Below are 26,906 nucleotides of genomic sequence, written 5' to 3'. Positions count from 1 at the left end.
CTTTTGCTCAAGTCTAGCACTCTACCACTTTGAGCCACAGAACCACTTCCGGCTTTTTGTGTGTATGTGATACTGAGGAATCAAACCCAGGCCTTTATGCATGCAAGGCGAACATTCTACCACTAAGCCACCTTCCCAGCCCTAACACATCACTTTCTAGTAAGCCATTTCTTTGAATCGGGGACATGTGGACAGATCCACTAGCGGCGACCCAGAAGCCATGGTGTAGCTTGCTTCATGCTCTCTGACCCCCTTTGTGCAGAAGTCCCTATCCTAGTTCCTAAGGGCCGAAGCTCAAGCCTCACTGTTGGCCAGTGACAAATCCACAGCTGAAGAAGGAAGGTATCCCACAGTGGCAAGACGATCCTGCCCCCAAGGAATGGAGACAAGAGGATGCAAGGTGGTTTCAGGTTGCCTCTGCCCTCCAGGAGAGATGCTGCGGTTCCTATACGAAGGGAGCTCCCACCAGATGTGACCGGGGGAATCAGGTCAGACAAAGGGCTAGCTCCACATCTGGTAGGTTTGTAAGAGAAGTCTCCTTCGAGTTGGGAGGCAGAGGCTGCAGGGTTCTGGGTGCTGGGAGATTACATCTGAGGAGGAAACACCTGGGCATACTATGTTCGTGAACAGACCAGGCGGCTTCCGAATCAAGGTCAGCATTTTTTGAATCTCCTGTATGCACCTGAGTGGCCAAAGGGTTAACAAGACCCAACTCTTGTTAGGGTGATACATACAAAGTTTCTGATGGCTTGAGGCATCAGACAGAGGAAAACATGGGGAAGAAGAAGTAGGAACTAGTTATGGGTAAGAGAAGAAAAAAAAAAAGAAAAAGGAGGAATAGATGGGTAAGTGACTCAGGCTGAAGAAAAATGGTTACCTCCCGGAGGAGAGTCTATATAAAAACTCACTTTGCCAGCAGGTGGCTTCTGTGTGCTTGCAATGGGGCTGGCTGTTTTAGTGACTGTGTGTCCAGCTGGGGCAGCTGCCTCTGACTTTTTCTCTACCTTGGCCTGGACGGAGAAAAAGGAAGGGCAAATTTCAAACCAAAAGGATGAGAGCCCAACAGTCAAGAAAGGAAGAAGGCACTAGAGAATGAAAATGCAGGCCAGATCCCCCAACAAATGCAAGTCACCCTGGCAACCTAGGAACACGAACACACACGAACGAACACACACACACGAACACACACACACGAACACACACACACGAACACACACACACACACACACACACACACACACACACACACACACACACACACACACACACACACACACACACACACACACACACCACACACCAGGGTAGACCAAGACAGAGATCGCTGAGTAGAGGAATGTAGGGAAAGGAAGTACAGGCCAGAATCTTAAGGACAGAAGGAAGGAAGAGATCAAAACACCATGTGTAAAGAACAAACACAGAGGAATTAGTGGTTCTCCTGTATGTAAGGGGAGGGGGTTACTTTCAAATCACAGTCTTCTCTCTCAATTCTATTGTAGTCTCAGACATCCAAACACACTGTCAGGCTCAGAGCCATGGTAAAGGGAAGTATTGATACTATTCAGGTATATTAGAACAGAAAACAGCCCAAGTTACTCAAGACCTCCTGGATTTTTGTACAATGAAAGCCTAAAAGGAGAAAAACAGGGAGTGTCATTTGTGGAACTGCCTGGGATCTGGGCTGGGCATGCTTACCAAAAGCACTTCCTGGGGCCCTGATCTCAGAATAATACCAGATTACGGGTCTTTCCAAATGTGCCTACCTCGATTGAGGCGATTTCAGCATCCTACCCTTATGGTGGGCGTGGGACAGAAGGGCTCGCTCCTAGGGGTACAGTTCACACACACTTCCGGGAACAATGTAATCAAAGCGTCCTTGAAGTAGCGCTGCGCTTTCTCCCTCACTACACTGCGGCAATCCTCTTGTTTTATCAAGTGAAGAGCTTGCAGGTGGCCCCCGTGACCACCAGGACAGCTCAATCCTCACTCCCACCCACTCTACCCAAGTCCCAGCTATCGGCCTTCTGCCCAGGCTTATCCTTCACCGCCTGGGGCAAAAAACTACCCTCAAAAATGTACTCAGTATTGCTGAGGGGGGCTCCAAGGCCTAGAGAGGCTTCAGATATATTGGGGTGTTTTCCTCATGGAAAGTGTAAGAATCCAAGCCTGGCACCGGTGGCCTAAGCCTGTCATCCTAGCTACTCAGGCAGCTGAGATCTGAGGATCATGGTTCAAAGCCAGCCAGAGCAGTTCTTGAGACTCTTATCTCCAATTAATGACAGAAAAAGTGTTAGTGGCGCTGTGGCTCAAGTGTGCTAGCCTTGAGCAAAAGAAGCCCAGGGACAGTGCCCAGGCCTGGAGTTCAAGCCCCAGGACCAGAAAAATAAATAAATAATAGTAATAATAACATATAAGACTAAGAATCCACCTATCTTCAAAGAAAAAGGTGCCTCTAAGATCCCAACATAAAGACCCGGGAGCCCCTTGTCTGAGATGAGAAGGTAAAGCACAGAAACTCAGCCAATCACTTTGCTGCTTCTGAGGAGCCAGGCCCCCATTGGGAGATCAGGCTGTTCTCTGGGGGCGTTAGATGTAGCAGGAGAGAAACAGGGACCCGCATGCTGAGAGCCCCCAGGTCCCTGCACTTACCCGGCCTCCTCCGGGCTGGTGCTTGATGTTTTCTGTGGAGCCAATTTTGGATCGGACATTCTTCAGATCCGGGGCGGGGGCGGAGGCATTGGTGGCCAGCGAGCTCAGCTTGGGGGCAGAGGAGCTGGCCTTGGCGGGGATGGGTTTCTTATCCACGGCAGCGGGCACCGAGGGCCGGGGAGGGGCGGAGGTGCGCTTGGCTTGAGTGGGAGCTGGGGGCATCGTCCCCGCAGGCGTGGCAGCTCTCTTCACGGAATTGGTCGAGGTACTCCTTGAGCGACTCAAGTCAGCTGCCAAGCAGGACATTGAGAAGAAAAAAGAAGGGAATGTGGAGGGCTATAAAAAAAGGTGGGCGTGGGAGCGAGGGCTCCGTGGGGGTTCAGGGGGGCAAAGGGTATTACCTGGTACAGACTTTGCAGTCATCTTCTTAACATCTGTAGGTTTGCCCTCTGTCTTGATGGCTGCACAAAACAAAAACAGAATGTTCCACAACGCCACCCACTGAGTTGCTGAGATTTAGCATTCGTGTGGCAATACTCAATGTCCACCAAGAGGCAGGAATTGAGCACGATTCTAACATCCACAATGACTGCACTCTTCCCTACAGCAACGTTGAAGTCACACATTTTGTCCTGCTTCTCTCTCTACACTTTTCTGGATGGCTAGCAAGTAGCTCATCATAAACACCTATGAAATTCAACTCATTATTTATTGTTCTGTTATGCAGGACTGGAGATTGAACCTAAGAAAGTACACTACCACCGACTTAAACCCTCTACAAATGAACTTCACATTTCATTTTAGGGGAGGTGGGGAGAGGGGCCATACTGGGTTTGTATTCAGGGCCTCGCCCCTGCTAACCTAAGCGTACTTGCTTGGCTGGTGCTCTACTGCTTGAACCACTCTGACAACCCGGCCTTTTGCTGGATATAGATTCAATGGCAGAGATTAAACTCAGGGCCTCACGTTGTTTCTTTGCTCACGGTAGGCATTCTATCATTTGAGCCAGCTTGGCTTTTAACTGGAGACAGAACTCGCAGACTTCTCTGGCTGGGCTGGCTTTGAACCATGATGCCTACACATCTCAGCTATCTGAGTAGCTGGAATTATAGGCCTGAGCCACTAGCACTTGAACTTCACAGCAGTGGGTGCTGGCTGGAGCTACCCAGGCCTTGCCCTGTTCCCGCCCCATTGGCTATACTCACAGGTGGGCCTCTTGGACAGGGGTGTGGGGGGGCTTCTACTGCTTGGCCCAGATGACACAAGAGCGGCAGGTGATGCGGCTTTGGAGACCGTCGAGGTACTCTTGGGTGCAGATCTGAGGGCTGGAGCAGAGGCAGGCTTGGATGATAACGGCCGTTTCTCAGGAATCTTTGCCTCTGCAACAGGCTGGATAGGAAAGAAAGATGGTGGAAGGCCACGTCAGCAATGGCGTCAGGAGACAGGCCTGATGGGTTCTACACAACCATGCACCAGAGAAATGGGGGGGGTGGGGGGGCACAGTGGGCTCAGCACCTGAGCGGAAAATGCTTTGTTTCTCCTGACAAGACCAAGAAACTGGCCATGTAGGTTGCTGGGTGACCTGAGTTTAGGAAATCGAGTCAAATGTACTTAAGTTGGTGTGAACACTAGAAAAGTTTATCACACCACAAACTATGTTTACTTGGGATCCACTGCAAATACCTGGTAAAATTAAACATATAAGCCAGAAACTAAAAATGATCTGCTAAATTGTAGTCATTTGTCGTCCCTTTCCATTTTTTCCTCTCCCTATCACTTGAGCCACAGTGGCGCTCTTCTCATCCCTCCCTCTCTTCTCTTCTCTCTCGCTCTCTTCCTGACAGTACTCAAGTTTCAACTCAGGGCCTCACAACCATTTCGCTATGGCACTCTACCACATAAGCTATACCGCTGGGCCTGCTTTCTGCTGTTTATTTCACAGACTTTTCTGTGTGGCCTGACTTTGAGGTCTCATTCTCTTGGGTAGCTAGGATGGCAGGTGTGAACCACTGGCACCTATCCTTTTGATTAGCATGCATCCAGAGATTGCTGCACAGGACTAGGCCGTGGAAGGTAAGAGGCTACTGGCCAGATCCAGGAGAGAGAAGCAGAGCCCTAGTTTGCCCTCTAGCTTTCAGTATGGTTTTGTGGGTGTTTTTTTTTTTTTTTGCCATTCCTGGGGCTTGAACTCAGGGCCTAGGCACTGTCCCTGAGCTTTTTTTGCTCAAGGCTAGTGTTCTACTACTTGAGCCACAATGCCACTTCCAGCTTTTTCAGTATATGTGGTACTGAGGAATCAAACTCAGGCCTTCATGCATGCTAGGCAAGCACTCTACCACTTAAGCCACATTCTCAGCCCTGCTTTCAGTTTGTTCTCAGGCAAATGAATCACTAGGCCACTCAGAGCTTTCCTTCTTTATCTAGGATGAAGAGACAGGGACACTGTGTCACTAAGGCACAGCTTTGTTAATAAATAGAGAATATAGGATGTGAGGTCTCTGATAATAAGAAGGGGCAGGCCTAACCACAAGACAAGTAAGACAATAACATTGCAGCTGGGAAAGCAAAATGGAAAATAAATATGTGCCATATTACTTGAGAGAGGAAGCTGGAGCCAAACCACAGATCTAGTACAACTGGCTCTTGGACTCTTAAGGAAAAAATATGTCCGATGCTACTAAACAAAAGGAAAGAATAGGACTGGAAATGTGGCTCAGTGGTAAAGTACTTGCCTAGCATGCATGAAGCCCTGGGTTCAATTCCTCAGTACTACATACACAGAAAAGGCCAGAAGGTAGAGTGCGTGCCAGCCTTGAGCAAAAAGAAGCTGGGACAGTGCTCAGGACCTGGGTCCAAGCCCCAGGACTTGCAAAAAAAAAAAAAAGAAAGAAAGAAAGGGAAAGAAATAGCCAGGTGCTGGTGGTTCAGGTCTGTCATCTAGCTACTCAGGAGGCTGAGATCTGAGGATCCAGGTCAAAGCCAGCCTGGGCAGTCCATGAGACTCTTATCTCAATGAACTACCAGAAAACTAGAAGTGGCTCTGTGGCTCCAGTGGTAAGAGTGCTAGCCGCCATCAGCTAAAGAGGTCAGTGACAGTGCCCAGGCCCAGAGAGGTCAAGCCCAAGATCATTTGGGGTGGTGGTGGGGGGGAACGCGGAAGGGGGCAGAGAGTAAGGAACAGTTGAAAGAAAGAAAGTGGGGGGGGGGAGTGGGTGGAATATTGCCCTCCAACAAAGACAGGAAAAGGTTAAAAGAATAAAAGTGATTTTCAAGGGTGATGGCTGCTTTCCTGGATCTCCAAATAGTCCTCCAAATAGTCCCTTGGCCCTTACCAATTCCGCTAACCTGGCTTCCCCACTGGACAGCAACAAGAGCCTGAGAGGGAGGCACTGGCCTGGCGTGGTATCAGGTGGCTCGCTTACCTTTGGCTTCCCATCTCTGGTAGGTAAGGTGGACGGCTTGGCAGTGGCTGTGGTGGGGCGTTTGGGTGGGGCGGCTGGTACGGAGCCTGAAGCGAGGCTCATGGGTTTTTTATTCAACCCACCAGCGGTGGTGCGAGATGGCTGCTTAGGGACAGAAGTGGACTGGGTTTTGACTTTCGATGTTGAAGTCTTTGCAGGTTGAGTGGTGGCCAAAGGCTTTAGGTTGATGGTTGTTTTATTTTGTTTTGTTTTGTTTTAAAGACCAACGTCAAACACACAGACAATTAAAAAAAAAAGACACAAATTGAAAAAAAGTATAAATTGCACAATTCAAAGTAAAATGATAAGCAATGAAGATTAAAGCAACTGAAAATTAGCATTCCTTTCTTCTGAGCTCAGGGTTACTAGGATGGAGACAAAGCTCACGCAAGCAGGTTCACTGCCTCTTTCCTTTTTGGTGCTAGGGTTGAAGCCAGGGACTCATGCGTGCTATGCACACCTACCACTAAGCTATGCAACCAGCACTGGAGGGAACATTTCTTAATGAGAGGGGCCACCGATGACAAGTTCTATATTTAAAACATTTATGCTCAATAATAGCTTTACATTCTTAACCCTTGGTGGTTGCAACAATTCTATAAAGGAAACCATCAGCAGATGATGAAGCCGTTATTACCTGAATCGTTCATGTTGTGTTTTGTTAGGGTTATTTTTGTTTATGTTCGGCTGGTTGTGGGGCCTGAACTCAGGGCCTGGGTGCTATCCCTGAGCCTCTTTGTGTTCAAGGCTATTGCTCTACCGACTGAGCCACAGCTCTACTTCCGGCTTTTTTTCAGAGTAGTTCATTGGAAATAAAAGAGTCTCACAGACTTCTCTGCCTGGGCTGGTTTCGAACCTATCCTCAGATCTCAGCTTCCTTAGTAGCTAGGATTACAGGTGTGAGCCCCTGGCACCTGGCTTTTTTTTTCTCTCCTTAAACAAGGTTTAGCTATGTTGCTCAAGCTCCAAAATGGCTGGAATTACAGGTACATACTACCATGCCTCACTTGTATTTATTGGCATCTTGATGAAGCAATATATCCTCAAGTTTGACATCTGAACTCCACAATAAGCAAAACTAAGTGATCCTTTTTTAAATAAAATCTGCATTTCCTTTCCACGAATGAAGACTCATAGATTACTCTTGCAAATGTATTTTTTCTTTGCTTCTTGAGGAAGAGGAAATAAGCTCCATGGAGCATTTTTACAGATATGTAATTTTAAAGGAAAATTCTTCACACATCCAACCTTGAGGAAAGACTTACAATAGAGCTCAGAAAAAAAGAAACTATGTTCATGGTTCAAGCCATAGTAGCCAAAGATTATCTTTAAAAGAAAAAGAAAGAAAAAAAAAAAGATAGCACAAGAAGCAAGCCACCCTCCTAAGCACCTACCTTTGCTTTCTTCTCAGGACTTGGGGGGAGCTCCTTGTTTGGGGGAGTAGTGATGTCATTTCCAGTCACACTCGCAGCAGCTTTTCCTTCTTCTGGCCTGGCTAGTCCTAAAGGTGGGAGCAGCAATTATTCTATAAACAAATGTGTTTTATACACATTTTGAAATGCAGGGCTCAGCAAAGGCAAACCACGGACAAGCACTTGGTTCCAGAAAAAAACCAAACAACACATTCCATGCTAAAATGTGGACAAAACCAACAAGTTCTTGCAACGAGGGAGGACAATTTTAGATTGCAGAGATTCAGGGAGCTTGGCTCTGTTGTGACACAGTCTAAGTGGGATCTGCACTAGCGATCGTTGGAAAGAAATAGCCTTTAAAGGTTGGTTTCCCTTCCCTTGAGACCAACCAAAGAGGTTCTGTCACCCAATCACTAGCTTCCGGAGCACACAGGGGGACAAAAACCTCTTCTACAAGTCAATCTTTTGGAACAAATGTTGCTGAGAGATGGGGTAAGAGCCAGATTATCATCCAATGTCCTCCTCTTACTTCCTTTCCTTGTAAAGAACCACTTTATGGAGAATGCAAGATTAACCTGCTCTAGTTCTAGCAGTGACCCAGATTTCCAACAAGGCCGAGATCTGTGGAACCAAACCCTGAGCCAGAAATACAGACGCATAACTGTTCTGTGTTGAGGGGGCTACACCAGATTTCAATAAAACTATGCCAGAAGGCACTCAAATACTATGAAATGTATAATCCTGAGAACTAATTTCTAACTGGTATCAAATTCACAGCCAAAAAATGTGACTAAATAAAAGTACAATTAAAAAATACTAAGTATTTGAAAACAGATGAACTTCAAGATAGATTATATAAACTACTGCTACATATTGGTAACTTACAAGACCAACAATGCATGAGAAGAAATTATCAAAAGACTATGAACACAGTTTAGAAAATAAATACAGTATATTTTGAAAAGATGCCTAATCCTAGGTGAGCAAAGAAAGTTAAAAGGAGCTTGAAATGCCATTTGTACATAAACACTCTTGGTGGGAGGGGATGAAGATTCACCATTAGGTGTATGAACTGGGTCCACCAGCAGTGCAAGCACAGCAGTGGCTTATAAAATTACAAGGACAGGCCAGTGCTGGTGGCTCACGCCTGTCATCCTAGCTCCTCCAGAGGCTGAGATCTGAGGATCGTGGTTCAAAGCCAGCCCAGGCAGGAAAGTCCATGAGACTCTTTATCTCCAATGGACTACCAGAAAATGAAGTGGCGCTGTGGATCAACGTGGTAGAGTGCTAGCCTTGAGCAAAGAAAGAGCTCAGACAGCCGCCCAGGCCCTGAGTTCAAGCCCCAGGACCCATCTCCCCTCACCCCAAAAAATAACAGGTACAAATAAATTCTAGTTCAGATATCCAAATTTCCACAAGTTTGAGATAAGAGTTTTATTCATAAACCTGCAAAGTAACACCCCTGCAAGGCTTTTTCTGTGGAGAAATGTTTCTAAAAGCAAAGGGCTAAAAACATTTTGGGGGGGGCTGGGGATATAGCCTAGTGGCAAGAGTGCCTGCCTCGGATACACGAGGCCCTAGGTTCGATTCCCCAGCACCACATATACAGAAAACGGCCAGAAGCGGCGCTGTGGCTCAAGTGGCAGAGTGCTAGCCTTGAGCGGGAAGAAGCCAGGGACAGTGCTCAGGCCCTGAGTCCAAGGCCCACAACTGGCCAAAAAAAAACATTTTGGGGAGAAAGGAGAGGCAGTCCTGGGGCTTGAACTCAGGGCCTGGGTGCTAGCCCTGATCTGCTTTTGCTCAAGACTAGCGCTCTACCACTTGAGTCACAGCACCACTTTCAGCTTTTTGGTGGTTCCTTGGAGATAAAGAGTCTCGGGGACCTTCCTGCCTGAGATGCCTTTAAACTGTGATCCTCAGATCTCTGCTTCCTGAGTATCTGGGATTACAGGTGTGAGCCAACTTGCCTGGCACAACCAGGTAGTTCTAAAGAGAATGTCCAATAGAAGACCACTGTTCTGTTACCTAATGTGAACAATTTTTCCAACCATTTATTATGTGAGTCCCACTGCATTGTTAAGCATCCCAGGTTTCCTAAGGCCAGCTCAAAGGCTACCTAATTCTTCCAATAAGGTTTTGTGAGGCCATGTGCCACCACACAAGTAATTCTAGCAACTTGGAAAGGAAGAGATTGAATCAGGGTTCAAGGCCCAACCCAGGCAAGTTACTGAAACTCCATCAGAATAAAGAAGCTGGATTTACCTTAATCCCTAGCTAAATGGTAAATTACTTGAGGTTGAGGACAAAATTTCAGGTTCTTGTCAAATAAGCATTTGTATGGTCTACCTACGTAGTATTTAGCAGACAAAGGAGATCAGTGGATCTTGTCCATCATCTAGACTTTTTTTTTCTATCAAATCAGTGTGAACTAGGATGAACTTGCTCTGAAACATAAGTCTTCAATGGTTCCCTACCAAATCACCATCTAAGTTGAGCTCAGTAGTAGTACATGACTATAATCTAGCTGCTTCTTCCTTTTTTTTTTTGCCAGTCCTGGGGCTTGAACACTGGCTCTGCCTTCTTTTTGCTCAAGGCTACCACTCTACCTCTTGAGCCACAGTGCCACTTCTGGCTTTTTCTATATATGTGGGGCTGAGGAATCCAACCCAGGGCTTCAATGTATACGAGGCAAGCACTCTAACCACTAGGCCATAGTCCCAGCCATAATCTAGCTTCCTAGGAGGTTGGAAGAGGAGGATGGTTGGGTTCTAAGACCAGCCAGGGCAACTCAAAAGAGACCCTGCACATCATAAAATGGGTTTGGAATATAGCACAGTGGTAAAGCACTTGCCTAGCATGAGTGAGACACTGGGATTCCCAGTATTCCAAACAGGGATTCATCATACAACAAAAAAAAAAATCGAAGATCTTTACCCATGATTGCACAGAGCACATGATCTGGGTATCAACAGAAAGGTGAACAAGATCCTGTCCACAAGAAGCTTATAGTTTTGCCACAGCGTGAAGCACATAACAGCACAGGACATTTTAATTCTTACGATCCTGAAGCCCTAAGAAACGACAGAAATGGAAAGGTTCTCTATCTCCTTTGAAAAGAAGACAAACCTGCCTGCCTTTAACGGTGCTGCTCCCCTCACTACTTACATAGAAAAGCACTTTTCTTACTTTCATAGAGGGAGAAAAATAAACGAGCATAACATTTCCTAAAAAAAAACCTTAATGAAAGGAAAGGAGAAAACAGGTTCCCAGGAAAGAACTGGTTTTTAAATAAACTAAACATGTTTGAAATCCCCACGAAAGCAGCTTGTGAATCATGGTCCTTTGTGCTCAAATTCGACTGAGAACAAGCAGCTTTTTTAGCCCACCAACAATACCAATGTGGGGGGAAGGGGATGGTTGAGGGGAAGAAGAGAAAAGGGCCAGGAAGGGAAACTGAAGGCAGTCACAAAGACCACAGCATTTAGCTGTTTATTAGGTTGCAACTCTCTCCTCAGTCTGTTTTCCCTTTCCTCTCCTTTTCTCCCCAGATCCTCTTCAATGGCCATCAAGAGAAAACTAGCAAGATTGGGTCAAACATGAAGAATAGGACAGGAATATTCAATAGCCAGCTTGAAAAGGCTCCTTTTCAGCTGACACAAAAAGGAAAACGGAACACAGAGCTTCCACCCAGACCACAGGCCGGCAACTTAATGAAAGGAGGTTAGTGCTGATAAACCTATTGTCTAGCTACAAAGTGACAGATTCCCCCCCCCCCCCACCCAAGCAGGGAGATCAATCATGATGTGTGGTTTCCAGTTCAGGAATCATTGGGCTCAACCCAACAGAAGGGGGGGGGGGGGGGGCGGTGGCTGAGGGGGTGGGGGACAAGGGGCTGGACAGGGTGACAGGAGGCCAGAGACCACGAAGGAACTCTATGTTTATGACCACCACTCCGCTCTGGTTTCCATGCATTGCTACCCCAGGGGGCTGTGGCCCACCTCCAGTCACACTAGCAGGCAGGTCCCACATGGGGCTGGTCCCTCAGCCAGATCCACATTTGTTCTCTTTCTTGCCTCATTCCCAGCAAGGCGGAGCCGGTTGCCTGACTGTCGCCTGTGGGTCATCTATCACTTTGGCTCCTTTCTTGCTGTCTGCTTGTTCCCCACGGAGGCAAAATTTAGAAACATACCATCACGTGAGGGCTGCTCACACGGCAACCACGGAGGGCGCTGGGCTGCGGTGACCTCGATTTCTTTCTTCTCTGTCTCTGCCACAGCCGTCTGTCTTGGCAGTTCCTCACCTCCCTGGCAGCCGGAGGAGGAATCGCCTCTTGTCTTGCTAATATCTTCCTGTCCTTTTCCCTTGGTGATTCCTTCAGGAATCTGTTCCAGCTTATTGGAGAGATATAAGCCAGCTGTGCTTGGTTCCTTCTTCTCACAGCGGCTGCAGCTGTCGTTGGTGAAGTGGGTAGGTTCCCCCCCACTCTTGACCAGTGGTTCCTCGCAGATCAAAGGAGGTACCCCATTAGTAGACAGCACGGGCAGCTCCTGGGAACTCAGCTGCTCCTCGGCCACTGTCATGGAGCGCCTCACAGCAGATGCTCCCAGCTTCCTGGGCATAGGGCTGGGCACTGGGCCACGGCCTGGAGACGGCAGGGCAGGGGGAAGTTCTAGGGCAGGGGGAAGTTCTCGGGCAGGGGGTTCAGGGTATTTATCTGCAAGGTTGACCGCTGGGGGCACCGAGAGGTGAGAACACTCAGACAGGGCACGGCGCATGGCCTTTTTCTGCTGGGGGGCTTGGCCGAGCAAGGCCCCCTCCTCAGAAGACCCCAAGTTCTCCAACTCCTTCTGCTGACCTGTGTTGTGAGCACCTTCTTCACTCAAATATTCCGGGGCAAACTCCACCATCGTGATGGGTGGCATGGCCGTGGGTGGATGCTCAATCGTGGGAGCTGGGTGGGTGACCTGTGGAAGCTGTCCAGAGTGAACCCCCTCCCCTGGGGGGATCCCCGGACAGCGGGGAGCCAAGCCATTCTCCTTCTTTCCTGGGGTTGCTTCTTTTGAGCCTTGAGGGCCCTGAGCTACTGGATGAAAGTTGGGGTTCCAAACACTGGTTTCTTGTTCCTTGTCAGACTGAGTGGGGGTGTTAGTAACCCCAGAAAAATCCACATCTGATGGGCTCTGAGTTTCCAGTCCATTCTTCCCAGCCCCCTTCTCCTGAACTGTAGTGGCTTTGTTTTTGTCTGGCCCCTCTACGAGTCCCAGATGGAGCTCGGCTGTCTTTTGGGGTACGGGCCCCCCCTCTGAGGGATGGCAGATTTCTGAGATCACATACCTGTTCTCAAGGTGACTGGAGGTGTCTTGATACTCCTTGTCCTGCACTTCGATGCTGAGTTCTTTGTCTAGCTTCCCCTCAAAAAAGCAGAGCTTACTCTGTTCCAGGAAACTGGCGTTCTTCACAAGCCCATCTTTCGGCTGGCCATCCATGCTGACATTCAGCCCGATTTCATTCAGTTTGCCTTCCGTCCTCTGCCACTGAAAGCCAGCTTGGCCAATTTCTTTAGGGGAGTCCATTTGGCACTCGGCAGGTTTGCCCTTACAGAGCTGGCTGTACGCAGCAGCAGGGAGAGAGGCTGGCTGCTTGTCTGCGAGCGACATCCTCTCTTCCACAGCTCCCCCCACCCCTCGCTCCTGGAGCTCTACCACTACCTCCGATCGATCGCACAGAGCTTGCAGTGACATCACAGCAAATCCCCAGAATTCATGGTAAAACCAGCCTTTCTCCCAATCCCCCTTTCTCCTCAAAGTAGTCAGGAGCTAAGTGAAAGAAAGGAAGGAAGAATGAATGAGAAAGAGGGAAGGAGGGAGGGAGGGAAGGAAAGAGGGAGGGAGGGAGAGAGGGAGGGAGGGAGGGAGGGAGGGAGGGAGGGAGGGAGGGGAGCCTGCTGCTGTCAGTGACTGATAATCTGAAAATGCAATTTGCTATTAACCAGTTCTCTGTTTAGACCTGCAATTTAAATTACACTTTGGGGCCAACCTGGGCACTGAGGATAGTAATTATCCCAGCTTTCATTGATACAAATATACATTCATGTGTCTGATACCATGCCTCCTCTTCCAGTCACCCACTCAAAAGCACTGTTTCAAAAATAAGAGTCATGCGCCAATCCCCAGCTATAACCCCCGACAAGAAAGGCTTCTAGGAAATTGCTCCAAATTTCACATTAGAAAGAAAATACCTTCATGTGATATCAAAATTGCTAGCATTCATTTCTTAAGAAAAGAGTGGGTTTGCTGTCATAGCAACTTGTCAAAATCACTTAAAAACAGACTTGAGCGAGGTCCGCAAAGTCCCAGGAGAACTCTGCTGGTAGCTCTTTGTTGCAAAGGAGCTTAATAAAGGGTTCATTTAAAGATATCAATGAATAGGGATTTGGGACATGTATTCAAATAATAAAATACATTATTATTAGACCCTTCTCTAATTATAAAACATACCTGCTGTGCTTTTACTGCTGTACCTGCTCCCCCTTGGTGCTGTGAATGAGCTTGGTCCCTCCTTCCTATGCCAGCCTCCTGATCTCTTAGGGACTGTGCAAACATACTGAGACCAATTCATCCTCCGACCTTTGTGGCTACAAGTCTTTTCCCCACACAACAAAGCACAACCACCCCATTTCGTGCTGCATGGTCCATTGCTGCTCTAGGCTTTAAGCATGTATAGTGTACATTCAGGACTCAGTGATCTGGAAAGGTATGTCATGCTGTACTTTGAACAAAGCTGATTTTCTGTTGGAAGGCTGCAAAGTCATTACCTGTACCAACATAGGATGTTAGAGAATAGTCTATCAAGAATCTAAATGAGTGGACTTTTTCCAAGAGGAACAAAAGGAAGGTGGTAGCTCCCAGCTACTTAGGAGATGGAGGCAAGAGGGTCACTGGAACCCAGGAGTTAAGACCCCAGCCTAGGGGCTGGGGATATGGCCTAGTGGCAAAGAGTGCTTGCCCCGTATACATGAAGCCCTGGGTTCAATTCCCCAGCACCACATATATAGAAAATGGCCAGAAGTGGCACTGTGGCTCAAGTGGCAGAGTGCTAGCCTTGAGCAAAAAGAAGCCAGGGACAGTGCTCAGGCCCGAGTCCAAAGCCCCAGGACTGGCAAAAAAAAAAAAAGACCGCAGCCTAGGAATATAATATGAGAGAGAGAGAGAGAGAGAGAGAGAGAGAGAGAGAGAGAGAGAGAGAGAGAGAGAGAGTCTGGTGTTTTAAAAGCCATTTTCAGTTGGGCACCGATGGCTGATGCCTATAATCCTGAGTTCTGAGGATCTCAGCTCAATAACAATTCAGGTAGGAAAGTCCATGAAACTCTTATCTACAATGAACCACCAGAAAACAAGATGTGGCTCCAAGTGGTAAAGCCCTAGCTCTCAGTGAAAAAACTCAGGGACAGTACCTAAGCACCACAATGGAGGGGCGAGGGGTGGGGTTTGCCTTTGTATTCATTTAGTTATAGTCTTAGTGCTTTGGGAGGCTATTTAAAAACATAGGATGGGAGGGATGTGCACAAGTAGAATTACAAAGTAATAAAAATGAAATTTGCTTTAACTGAACACTACTGACGTCATTTGATGCCTGATCACGGTCACAACCAGCAGAGAGGCAATGCCGAAAACAAAACAAAAATGTCAATTTCCATTTAATCTCTGTCCTGAACTTGAACGGGGTGCCAGATGAACCCTTCCTTCTAACTGATCTTAAGCAAAATTCATGCCAAAGCACAATAAAGGTTCACGGGCAAGAAACTAGATTTCCATATTCCATCTAGCATACTCACTGAGGAAAATTGAGGATATGTAGGAAATGATTTGAAAGCAATAGGCAACTGTTCTTGTAAAGCAGTACAACAGCAAGAAGCTGAATGTACAATATATACTTGTTTTAGTGCTTGAAATAACTATGTTAGATTACACATGAATGCACTATCTAGAAGGGTCATGACTCAATAACAGAAAAAAAAGTCTTGGGTACACAAAGCCCTTGACAATAGAAGACATTGAATTCTGGCTTCCTTCCGTTTTTGTTTTTGGTTTTTTTATAATTATAGCTAGTAACAATTTAAATGTGTAATATGTAATAAAAATCATGGAATTTTGGGGAAAAGGAAAAGTATCTTTGTAAAACAACAGTCCAAATATACCAAAGGTATTTGGGAATTACTTAGGAATTAAGTAACACCACCCTCCCCTCAAATATTAGTCACCTCCCTCCAATATAATAAACATTTGGATTTACTGCATCTATATTTCAAGTCAATTTTTCTTTTTCTTTCTTTTGTTTTGTTTTCTTTTTTTTCCTTTTTGCCAGTCTTGGGGCTTAATCTCAGGGCCTAGGCACTGTCCCTGAGCTTCATTTGCTCAAGGCTAGCTATCACTTGAGCCATAGCACCACTTCCAGCTTTTTCTGTGTATGTGGTGCTGAGGAATTGAACTCAGGGCTTCATACATGCTAGGCAAGCACTCTACCACTAAGCCACCTTTCCAGCCCTCAGTTTTTCTTTTCTCAACGTAGTACCTTGGTAAACATACCAAGCTCCCTTTCTGCTCTAGGTTGTAGTTTTGTTTGATTGAACTCAGGGCCTCAAGCTCTCACTTGGCTGGGCCTCTACTACTACAAGCCTCCACTTATGGTTTTTGTTGTTGTTGTTGTTGGTGGTGGTGGTGGTGGTGGTGGTGGTGGTGGTGGTGGTGGTGGTGGTTAGCTAGAGATAAGTTTCTAAAAGCCTCAATCCTCAGATCTCCACCTCCAGAGTTGATAGGATTACAGACTAGAGCCACTGGTACAGAGATTATTTTTCAGGCAGGGTTTTGCATTTTTGCCTGGGGCTAGCCTCAAACCAAGATCCTCCTACCTATGGCCCTCTGCTCCCTGAGTAACTGGGACCACAGGTGCACAGGCCCAGCTTACTGATTGCAAGGGGGGTCTCATTAACTTTTGGCCCCAGATGGTCTGAGGACTGACCCCCAAACTCATGCTCATCCTGCTGTCTCATTCAGCTAGAATTATAGGAGTGGATGTCACCATACCAAGTTTCAATAAGGAACTTGATGAGATCATAAAAGTCCTTGGATTCGAGAACTGTTCCACTGACAAATAAGGTGGACAGTCTTCACACAGCCATCTATATGCTCCCTGTTTCTTGGAGGAGAGGGGGAAATAAGGGGGTAGTGGGGAGACTGCTGGATGTGATGGTACATGTTTGTATTCAAATTAGTGCTACCCAAGTAAGTTTCAGGACCACATAGCAATACCCTGCATCAGATATTTTTTGAACAAAGGAAGACCAACCACTTGTTGTGATATCTATAAAAGACACCACAGAAATCCTAACTACAACCACTGATTAATAGAAAAGGAAGAAAAAAGAAAGAAAGAAAATATATAATCTGAGGAATACCTAAAGAAACTAACAGTGCTTGGTGGAGCAGATTTACAGTGCCTCTAGATCATTTCAGCTGATCCTTTCCATTATTAATGCTGTCTTCCATCCTTCCAAAAAAGGCAAGAGAAAGCTAGGTACTGATAGCTCACAGCTGTACTCCTAGCCTAGCTACTTAGAAGGCTGAGAACTGAGAATCATGGTTCAAAGCCAGCCTGGGCAGAAAAGTCCCTGTGAGACTCAACTCATTTCCAATGAACCGCCCCAAAACCAGAAGTAGAGCTGTGGCTCAAAGTGGCAAAATGCTAGTCTTAAGCAAAAGAGCTCAGGGACAGTGCCCAGGCCCTGAGTTCAAGCCCCATGACCACTACCACCACCACCACCAACAACAACAACAAAAAAGGTAGAGAGGTTCAGAGTGGCCATGGGGCTAAAGATTTCTGTTTCTCTGGTCCAGTTAATTTCCAAAACTCTTTTGTTAGACCTATAACACTGTGTCCAATTTCCAAAGGCTTTGGTACATACTGTATGTAGGTTTCTGGCCAGAGCAGATAGACTGGCAGATGTTTCTGGCTTTCCCTGGTGCCTAGAGCTAGTATTTAACCTATTCAGGGGCTTTGTTTTTGTAGATCTGGTTTCTCTACTTTTCTGTCTTATCAGTTACCAAGGCAACACTACTTTCCAGATGGACCAACTGTTTCCCCTTATTGTCTCCAGGAAACAATTCTAATAAATTATCATTACAATGAGAGTCAATAATTCTACTAATTACAATGACTGACAACACTCTACTGATAGAAGTTGCAGGCTGAGAAGTTAAACCCACTTTCTTACCTGTAAATAAATGATGGTTGTGTTACACATACACATATATATGCAAAACCATTTCAAAAGCATATTCTATTCAATTTTAGAAACATTTCTTAGTACATGTTCAACTCAAGAACATAATGGTTCTCGCTCTGATTAATGCTAAAAAGTTGGGACGCAGGCAGAATGAAAAAGCTGAAATTAGTAATCTGTGCTTATAAATGAGACATTCCCCCTAAAAGTACAACTTGGAAATTCATTCTTTTAAACATAGTATTGATCTCCCCATAGCCTCCCCTCAAAAGAAAAGGAAACCATTCAACTAAAACAACGACAACAACAAAAACATTATTTATTGCATAAATCCAAAATTTATGCAATGTCTATGGAGGCACACAGGACCCCAAAGAGCCTGTCCCCTAATTTGCTTCCCTAATGACTTATATGCCATGTTTGTTATTGCTCAAATATTCCATGCAATTACACATCACTATGGTAATATACAAGCTAACCTAGAATGATTTAACCTACTTTGCTCAACACTCTCAACCCTGTGTCCAGACCATTCATATCCTAGAGTGTCTGTGGCACTTGGTCACTGTCTGCTCTTTATTCCAATGGCAAATTGTTCATATTTCTAGTCTCTTTACTCTCACCAAGTAAAGTCATTTGTGCACTCATCTCCATATGCTAGAATCTTTGAAGAATAAAGATCTTTTTTTTTTCTTTTTTTGGCCAGTCCTGGGCCTTGGACTCAGGGCCTGAGCACTGTCCCTGGCTTCTTTTTGCTCAAGGCTAGCACTCTGCCACTTGAGCCACAGCGCCACTTCTGGCCATTCTCTGTATTTGTGGTGCTGGGGAATTGAACCCAGGGCCTCATGTATAAGAGGCAAGTACTCTTGCCACTAGGCCATATTCCCAGCCCAAGAATAAAGATCTTTTAAGCACGTGGTGGCTCATGCCTGTAATCCTGGCTTCTCAGGAGTCTGAGGATCACAGAAAACAAAGTGGCTCTGTGGCTCAAAGTGATACAGCATTAGCCCTGAGTTCAAGTGCCATGACTAACAACAACAAAAGATATTTCACGACATGTCTCTAGAGTAGGACTAACCAGTTTGGCATCTGATAAATGAATGAATTAAATGCCAAAAAGTCCAAATCATGTTGCTGGCCCAGTCATTATGTGAGGCATAAAACCTTTTCCCTTCCTAGGATCTGGAAATGATGTGGTCATTTTCTCATTTCTAGGTCTCCTGGGAACATTCCTGGGACAGTAACACAGTCTGTCCATTTCTTGGGACTACAGTGAAACTCAATGGTAGAAGCTTACCATATATATATGGCCTTGGGGGCTGGGGATATGGCCTAGTGGCAAGAGAGCTTGCCTCATATACATGAGGCCCTGTCCCCAGCACCACATATACAGAAAACGGCCAGAAGGGGCGCTGTGGCTCAAGTGGCAGAGTGCTAGCCTTGAGCACAAAGAAGCCAGGGACAGTGCTCAGGCTCTGAGTCCAAGGCCCAGGCCTGGCCAAAAAAAAAAAGGGGGGGGGGGGCCTTGGTTCTGATCGCAAGCACAGCAACAAAATAAAACAAGACAAGCAGCTCAATAGCACACTGTTACATGTGTGTGAAGACCTGAGTTCAAATCACTACCAACTCTCCAAAATAATAAATAAATGCAGGATAACTAATAGTTTGACCCAATATTAAAGAAAAAAACAAAACAATTCAGAAGTCTCTCTGAAATAAGGTAAGGTATCACTGGCCACACAAAATTGATTGAGGGTTAAAAAATTTAAAGCTAGGCACCGGTGGCTCACACCTTTAATCCTAGCTACTCAGGAGGCTGACATCTGAACATCACAGTTCAAAGCCAGCCTGGGCAGGAAAGTCTGTGAGACTCTGATCTCCACTAAGACTACCAAAAAAAAAAAAGCTGGAAGTGGCACTGTGGCTCAAGTGGTAGACTGCTAGATTTGAACACAAAAGCTCAGAGACAGTGCCTAGGCCCAGAGTTCAAGCTCCAGGACTTGCCAAAAAAACAAAAAACGTTTAGGAGTGTTGAGCATATAGTAAATTTTGATCAATGGTAGCTATTTTTAAATGTGTGACACAGAAATCAATATATATAATTAATATGCCGGTAAGAAAAAAGAATGAGAAAGCAAGTAGGAGAAAACAATGAGGAAAAGACACTTCACAAAAGCTACTCTGCTTAAGAAAAGACTATCAAATGGGTCCTTCTCCAGTTGTAAAATAGTAGCAACTTCTAAGATTACCAATGATTTTTTTTTCATCTGCAGAACATATTTTATTTATGTACTAGAGCCTTGAAGCTGTTAGGATTCTGGGTTTATAAATTACTTCACATTTCACACCAAGAGAATTTCCTGCCATAAACTGACATTCCCAGCTGCTGGGAGACAGTTGATGAGCTCAAGCAAAGTGAAGAAAAAAGAAACAAAGCCTGAGGAAAAAGGAAAGGGAGACTGTGCATGGTGAAGGAAAGGCCTATCCCCAGGGACCCCTGTATGGGGACCTGGACTGGCTTACTGGCACAAGCATACTGACACAGCTCTACATGGTTTCAGGGAGAAGGAGAAAGAGACAACAGAATCAAAGCAAAATGACCTTTCAAACTTGAGCTTCCTTTGATTTAGGGGAAAAAAAGCCAGGCAGGGTCAAAAGGTCTAGACTCTAGTGTCAACCTGTTAGGTGGTTTCCTTGGAGCCATCTAAAACTTCTGGAAATTTCTTCTTAGACAACAATGAAGAAAGCATGAATGAACCTTATAGTATTACCTTAATCTTTTTTTTGGGGGGTGGGGGGTGGGATTCAGTCATGGGGCTTGAACTTAGGGCCTGGGCGCTGTCCCTGAGCTCTTCAGCTCAAGGCTAGGGCTCCTACCACTCTGAGCCACACTGCCACTTCCGGTTTTCTGCTAGTTCATTGGAGATAAGAGTCTTACAGAGTTCCCTGCCTGGGCTGGCTTTGAACCATGATTCTCAGATCTCAGCCTTCTGAGTAGCTAGGATGACAGGCGTGAGCCACTGGGCACCCAGCTTACCTTAATCTTGAGAGCCTCCTGTAAAATAGAATCTTTCATAGTTTTAGGTATATGTAGTATTTGTGTGTACGAAAGGGGGAAGGGAGAATATCTTTAGATAACCAGGCGTTTCTAATGTCCTCCAGCCAATGAGGCCAAGATAGGTGTGAATCGGTGGTAACATGGGGTCAGAACAGATAACATGAATGATTCAAAGTGAAGAGCAAAGTATAAATTATGGATCATATATCAGCACCTATATAAAGCAAGGGTAGTTGGGCTTAAGGGGCCCTTCTCCTTGTCTCCAATACCATTCCTATATCCCACATTCTACTGATTAGGATATACTGCACACACAGACATGTCAAATTGAAACTCCTTTGTACAGCCATTTAAACATTTGAAAAAATTAAAAGGATAAATTGTCTGGAAAGATAATGTTAAACACTTCGAAGTGGTTGCTTCTGAAGAGGGAAAACTGGAATGGATTTAATAAAGGCGAACATATTTGACTGCAAAATTCATTGTACCCTGTGTATATTTTACCTTACTTGAAAATTAGTAAACAAAATTATTTTGGACATTAAAAAATAAAAGGGGGGGCTGGGGATATAGCCTAGTGGCAAGAGTGCCTGCCTCGGATACACGAGGCCCTAGGTTCGATTCCCCAGCACCACATATACAGAAAACGGCCAGAAGCGGCGCTGTGGCTCAAGTGGCAGAGTGCTAGCCTTGAGCGGGAAGAAGCCAGGGACAGTGCTCAGGCCCTGAGTCCAAGGCCCAGGACTGGCCAAAAAAAAAAAAAATAAAAGGGATATAATGACTTCAGAGACTTGAGTTCAAGCCCCAGTATTGGCATAAAAAGTAATTTCTTTGCAGACTCTTGAACATTTCTTTGGAAAATTATCTAGGTTTGCACAACAGTTCCATGTTACCCTTTGAATCATTTCTGAAACTGAAGAACTAGCTCAGAAACAAAAACTCTAAAAGAAATGCAAAATGTCCTCTACTTACTACCTCACTTCATTTACTGCCTTGTATAAGGTAGCTAAAAGAAGGAAAACCAAACAAAATGGATGGGAGTATCACATGCAAACAGCTACCTTTAACAATCCTTTAGTCATACTTTATTGGTTTCAAATACAAACAAAGCACACACTTTCCCAAAAGAGGAAGAGCAAGCCATGCAGAACACAATTCAATGATAAAACTCCATAAAGTCTGACCAGTTACTTAAGCTTTTTTTCCCCCTTAATTTTCAAAGTTAGCAATTATATCATGCAAGCTAGAAACAGTGATGTAGCTCAGTAGCAGAGAGCACATTTTGAGTACGTGAAGGTCCTGGGTTCGCTACCCAGCATTCAACAGAAAATAAAGAGTTTCATTTAGATGATTAAAGATTTGTTTTGAAGAGTAGACTCAGGAAAGCCATGATTGAGTTTGTACTTTCTGGGGGTGGGGGGAGGCAAATAATCTTGAAAAGATGGCAAATTTTTACAGATTAGCCCTGGGTTTGATTCCTCAGTATCACAAAAACAGAAAAACTGCCCACGTGGCGCTGTGGCTTAAGTGGTAGAGCACTAGCCTTGAGTGAAAGAAGCTCAGGGACAGTGCCCAGGCCCTTGAGCTCAAGCCCCAGGACTGTCCAAAATAAAAAGTTATAAGGAATAAACTGGCTACATAGAATATAGGTGCATCACTGAAAAATGATTTTCCACTACTAGAAACCAAGTATCTGTACCTGGCAATGCTATACTGAGGCTAGTATTTCCTCAAGAGAATAATCACTTTCACTTAATCTAAAAGCAACGTTGGGTAGGCATAAAGTACTTTTCCCTCCTTGAATCTTTACACTAATCATCAAAATAATTAAAATCCATTCATCCCTACAAACTTTACACAAAGGAGGAACAACCTTTAAAAAAATGAAGAAAAGTGGGCTGGGAATATGGCCTAGTGGCAAAGAGTGCTTGCCTGGTTTACATGAAGCCTTGGGTTTGATTCCCCAGCACCACATATATAGAAAACGACCAGAAGTGGCGCTGTGGCTCAAGTGGCAGAGTGCTAGCCTTGAGCAAAAAGAAGCCAGGGACAGTGCTCAGGCCCCGAGTCCAAGGCCCAGGACTGGCAAAAAAAAAAAATTAAGAGCAGTAAGTAAGTGATAGGCTTTCTTTCCAACTGTCCCCTAAAATTTGAGATTCAGTGCTGGGTGGAAAAAAAAAAATAGACATGCAAGCACGTCACCAGCTCCCTCAAGCTGGGCAGAGGACATGTCTAGGCTTCAGGACAATTCCACAGAGCAGTTATAGGTTTCATGCTAACAAACAGATTAACAAGGTTGATTAGTGTCTAATGTCACCAGCTCCCTCAAGCTGGGCAGAGGACATGTCTAGGCTTCAGGACAATTCCACGGAGCAGTTATAGGTTTCATGCTAACAAACAGATTAACAAGGTTGATTAGTGTCTACGTAGAACCACTGCACAAGCTTTTTTGCCTTTTTGATGCCACAAAGCACACGTATTTCCCCATAGTTCATTACCACTGGACTTGATGGGCTTGGATCTCTCTCTCTCCAGGTTTGCAGACTTTGGCACCACTGGCGTAAGTCCTCGCGATTTAGTAGGTCTCATGTAGCCTTTCAATGCTTCTGCCATTTTGGTTTTATCTTCTTTCTTCCCTTCACCTAGTAACTTCTTGGGTTCCGATGGTTCTGTCATTTTTGGGGGGACTTCCATAGTGTTCTCTTTGAGGTCTGGGAGTGGGAGAGCCTTGGAAGCAGTCTCGAGGACCTTACCCATCTGGCCTGAAGGAGGAACTTCAGCCTGGAGTTCTGGGGTCGGCATGGACCCACATCCCAAGGCTTTGTCTTTGTCTTTACAAGCCACACTAAGTTCTTTCAACTTATCCTGTTCACTCTTTGGAGGGAAAAGAGTCATAGCTACCTCGTTATTCAATAAACTTTGTGGACTGCTGACATCTTTCGTTTTAGCCTTTTGGACCTCACAGAAGCTAAGCTGTTGTGCTTTGTCTCCCACTAGATCAGGATCTGGAGCTAGAATGGGGCCTTTCTTGCTCTCCTCTGCATTTACTGGGGGTGCCTCTTGCACCCTGACCTCTCTTTCCACGCTCTGGGCTGCTGGAGGAACTCTGGGAAGAAAGGGCCCTTCTGCTGGCTCTGCGACTTGCTGTGTCGAATGCTTAGTGGCAGCACAGTGCAATGACTCGGACTCCCCGGGCACACGCCCTTCCTCTACCCCTGTTTCATTTTTCCTGAGATCAGCAAGCTCACCTTTACTTTTAGGACAGTCATCTCCCTGACTGTTAACCCTTTCTCTGGCTGCGGGAAAAGGCTGACAAAGTCCTTCTGTACTAGTAGAAGGCTTAATAGCAAGGGGAGCCTCGGATCTTTCTGGTCCTGGGACGCCATCTTTCTTGCAGGTCTTTTCTAATAATTGGGAAATCTGGGCTGGGGCTCTTTCTTGCCTACTTCGTATGGAAGTGTCTGGCAAAGTATCCTCCTCCTTTACTACCTGAGCACTAGGCTTGGGCTGTTTTTCACAGGCTGCAGCAGAGTCCACAGCCTCTAGAGGTACTGACTTATTCACAGGCCCTGATGGTATTCCCAGACAGGTAAATGTGATATTTCTATTTTCATCGACATAGCCCATTCCTTCAATTCTGTGGTCCCCTGTGGTTTCCATGGGAACGTGTATTTTTATTGCATCTGTCTTAGGCTCCAGAATGTGCTTCTTGGGAAAACTATTTTTAACCTTTTTACAGGTCCCATCATTACTCCTCTTATTGGTTTCCTCAGCCATGGCGGTGTGTCCCTGGGCTGCCTCTATTTTGTTCTCCTTCAATACTACGGAGGGAACAAATGCTGCTGGCTGAGTGTGGTCTTGACAGCTCCCATCTGTCCCCTGGACTGCTGCTTCAGTAACTGAAGAATCCTTGACAATGTCAGTTTTCTTTCCCTTCAGTGCCCCAAGGTCAACAGAATTAGCCTCCAGGTTTTTGCATTTTTTGTCAACTTCTACAGGGGGTGTATCTGGTATATGTGAGAACAAAGGATCATGCCTTTCTGGAGAAATCAGTCCTAATTCCTTGTTTTTATGGGCAACGCTACTTCCAACTCCATCATCCTTGCCTACAAAAGGGAGGCTGAGGATCTCCTCCTTGCCCTCCATTCTGGCAGGCTGTATGGGATAACTACTTTTAGCTTTTTTGTTTTTGCCTTCATGGCTCCTCTTTTTAGGCTTCTCAGAAATCCAAGGAGTTGACTCATGGTCTCTCCAAGGACCCATTCCTTCCTTGCTCTGATTGCTGACATCCACATTTCTAACTGTGGCTCCACTTTCTGTCCTGGCATCACAAGTCTGAGTCAAACCTGAACCATTGCCCAGAGCGATCAATTCCTGCAGGGTGCTTCCCAGCTCAGGATTACCTGCCCCCTTTGCCACCCCACTCACCCCTGTCTCAGCGAAACCAGCGATGGTGCTTGCTGGCTCCTCCCTCTTATCTTCAGTAGTCACGGTTTCAATGCCAGGGACTGGCTCACTTGGCACGAGAATAGCACTTCCATCCTTCTCATTGCCCAGAAGAAATGGCACCTGAGATTTTTCTCTTACCTTCCCAGAGCTCACTCTCACTTTCCCAGAGCTCCCCTTTCCCTTCCTGCCTTTGCCCTCACCCATCATTCTCTTAAACGGCTCATCCCCTAGACCAGACGCCTGCATTAACACTTGATCTTTCAGCTCAGGGGCGAATACATTGATTTCTTCTCTTTGCTTGGGAAATGCTTCCTTTGTAACTTCTTTAACCAACTTAGTGCCTTCAGGAGACTCTTTCTGTTTGACATTCTGCACTTGAGTCATTTTACTTTCATCCTTCCCTTCTGCTACACTATGGTCTAGTGGATTACTTGCTGTCGGAATGGGTATTGCATTAGGTAGTTCTTTCACTGCTGTGGGCTTTGAAACTCTATCCTTGACCTCTTGGGCCAAGATGGGAGAGCAACCTTCTTTGGGTCTAATCTTCAAGGGTGTTTCCACTCCGTGTGTCCTATCTTCTTCCAGGGGTCCTTTCAGACTAGAAGGGTCTACTATGTGATCTGTCTCCACAGGGGTTTTGGGGTGGGATGCATGTTGTAGTTTGTGTTCACTTTGCTTCAATAATTGCTTATCTTGTTGCTCGGGGACTGACTTCTTGTTCCCTTTGCCCTCTTCTTCTACTCTCAAACTGACTGCGGGTTTTGGAGCTCCTTCTGGACATAAAGCAGGTTTGAGACTCTCTGAGAGAAAGTGTTTGCCCACCAGTTTGCCTGCTGTGGAGTCGCCTGTATGTTCGCTTTGCAGAGTGGGTTTGGGTCCAAGTCCATATTCAGAGCCCACAGTGGGAGGCTGGCTGGAGACAGTACCTGATTGATGATGGCCAGCTGCAAAGGGATGCCATCTGGGCTCCTCGGCAGTGTCCTCTTCCCAACGGCCTCCACCCCGGGGTTGAGGATATCTCTTTTGCTTTGGTTTCTTTTTCTTTTTCTTCACAGTCATTGGCAAGCCTTCTCCATCCCAGGCCTCCCTGTCAGGCTCTCTCTGGGATCCAAGCAAGGCAGCAGGAGTACTTTTCCTTTGGTTCCCGGGCTCGCTATAGGAACCAGAGACCCAACCCAACTCAGAAAAAGGGCAGGGGCCCAGCCTGGGGTCTGGAATCTTCCATGGATGAGAGCCTCCCAGCAGCTCAGAAGGGACCCTGGCAGGCTTGGACCGGGTTGACCTGCGGTCATTGGGTCTGCAAGCTGACTTGCCTGGCATGAGAGGGGTACCTGAAATACATGAAGTTGGCTAAAATTCCAAACAATAAACTCCTTGTTATTGTTCCTTTGAAAATAAGAAAAGTTCATGTCGCCACTCACATAAGTAATCTATTTTCAATGATGTCGTTTATTCAGGAAAACTTTTGTCTCCCCCCACCCAAAAAAAACCCAACATTTTTCACTCTTAACTGGGTATAAACATTGTCTCAGATGAAGATTTTTTCAAACAAATTTACAAAACACTCACTTATTTCAAACATTCTAACCTATACGCAC

At 45.9% G+C, this 26,906-nt stretch overlaps 1 protein-coding gene across 18 annotated transcripts in view; it reads right to left on the bottom strand.

Annotated features, from left to right (window-relative positions):
- Positions 1-26,906, bottom strand: part of Map4 (microtubule associated protein 4) — a 94,589-nt gene that overhangs the window by 9,588 nt on the left and 58,095 nt on the right. For 8 of the 18 annotated variants that reach the window (XM_048334511.1, XM_048334517.1, XM_048334519.1 and 5 more), the window contains 7 exons: positions 23,358-26,639; positions 7,505-7,611; positions 6,072-6,287; positions 3,855-4,038; positions 3,051-3,110; positions 2,650-2,939; positions 909-1,010 (listed from right to left, as the gene is read on the bottom strand). In XM_048334511.1, coding sequence (XP_048190468.1) covers positions 909-1,010; positions 2,650-2,939; positions 3,051-3,110; positions 3,855-4,038; positions 6,072-6,287; positions 7,505-7,611; positions 23,358-26,639 — 4,241 coding nt within the window. The remainder of the gene's footprint in view (positions 1-908; positions 1,011-2,649; positions 2,940-3,050; positions 3,111-3,854; positions 4,039-6,071; positions 6,288-7,504; positions 7,612-23,357; positions 26,640-26,906) is intronic. The other 10 variants (XM_048334520.1, XM_048334521.1, XM_048334523.1 and 7 more) reach the window with 6 other exon arrangements.

This window comes from Perognathus longimembris, chromosome 26, assembly GCF_023159225.1.
Source record: "Perognathus longimembris pacificus isolate PPM17 chromosome 26, ASM2315922v1, whole genome shotgun sequence".
NCBI lineage: Eukaryota > Metazoa > Chordata > Mammalia > Rodentia > Heteromyidae > Perognathus > Perognathus longimembris.
The sequence above is the reverse complement of the archived record's forward strand: the minus strand, read 5'-3'. Positions and strand labels throughout refer to the sequence as shown.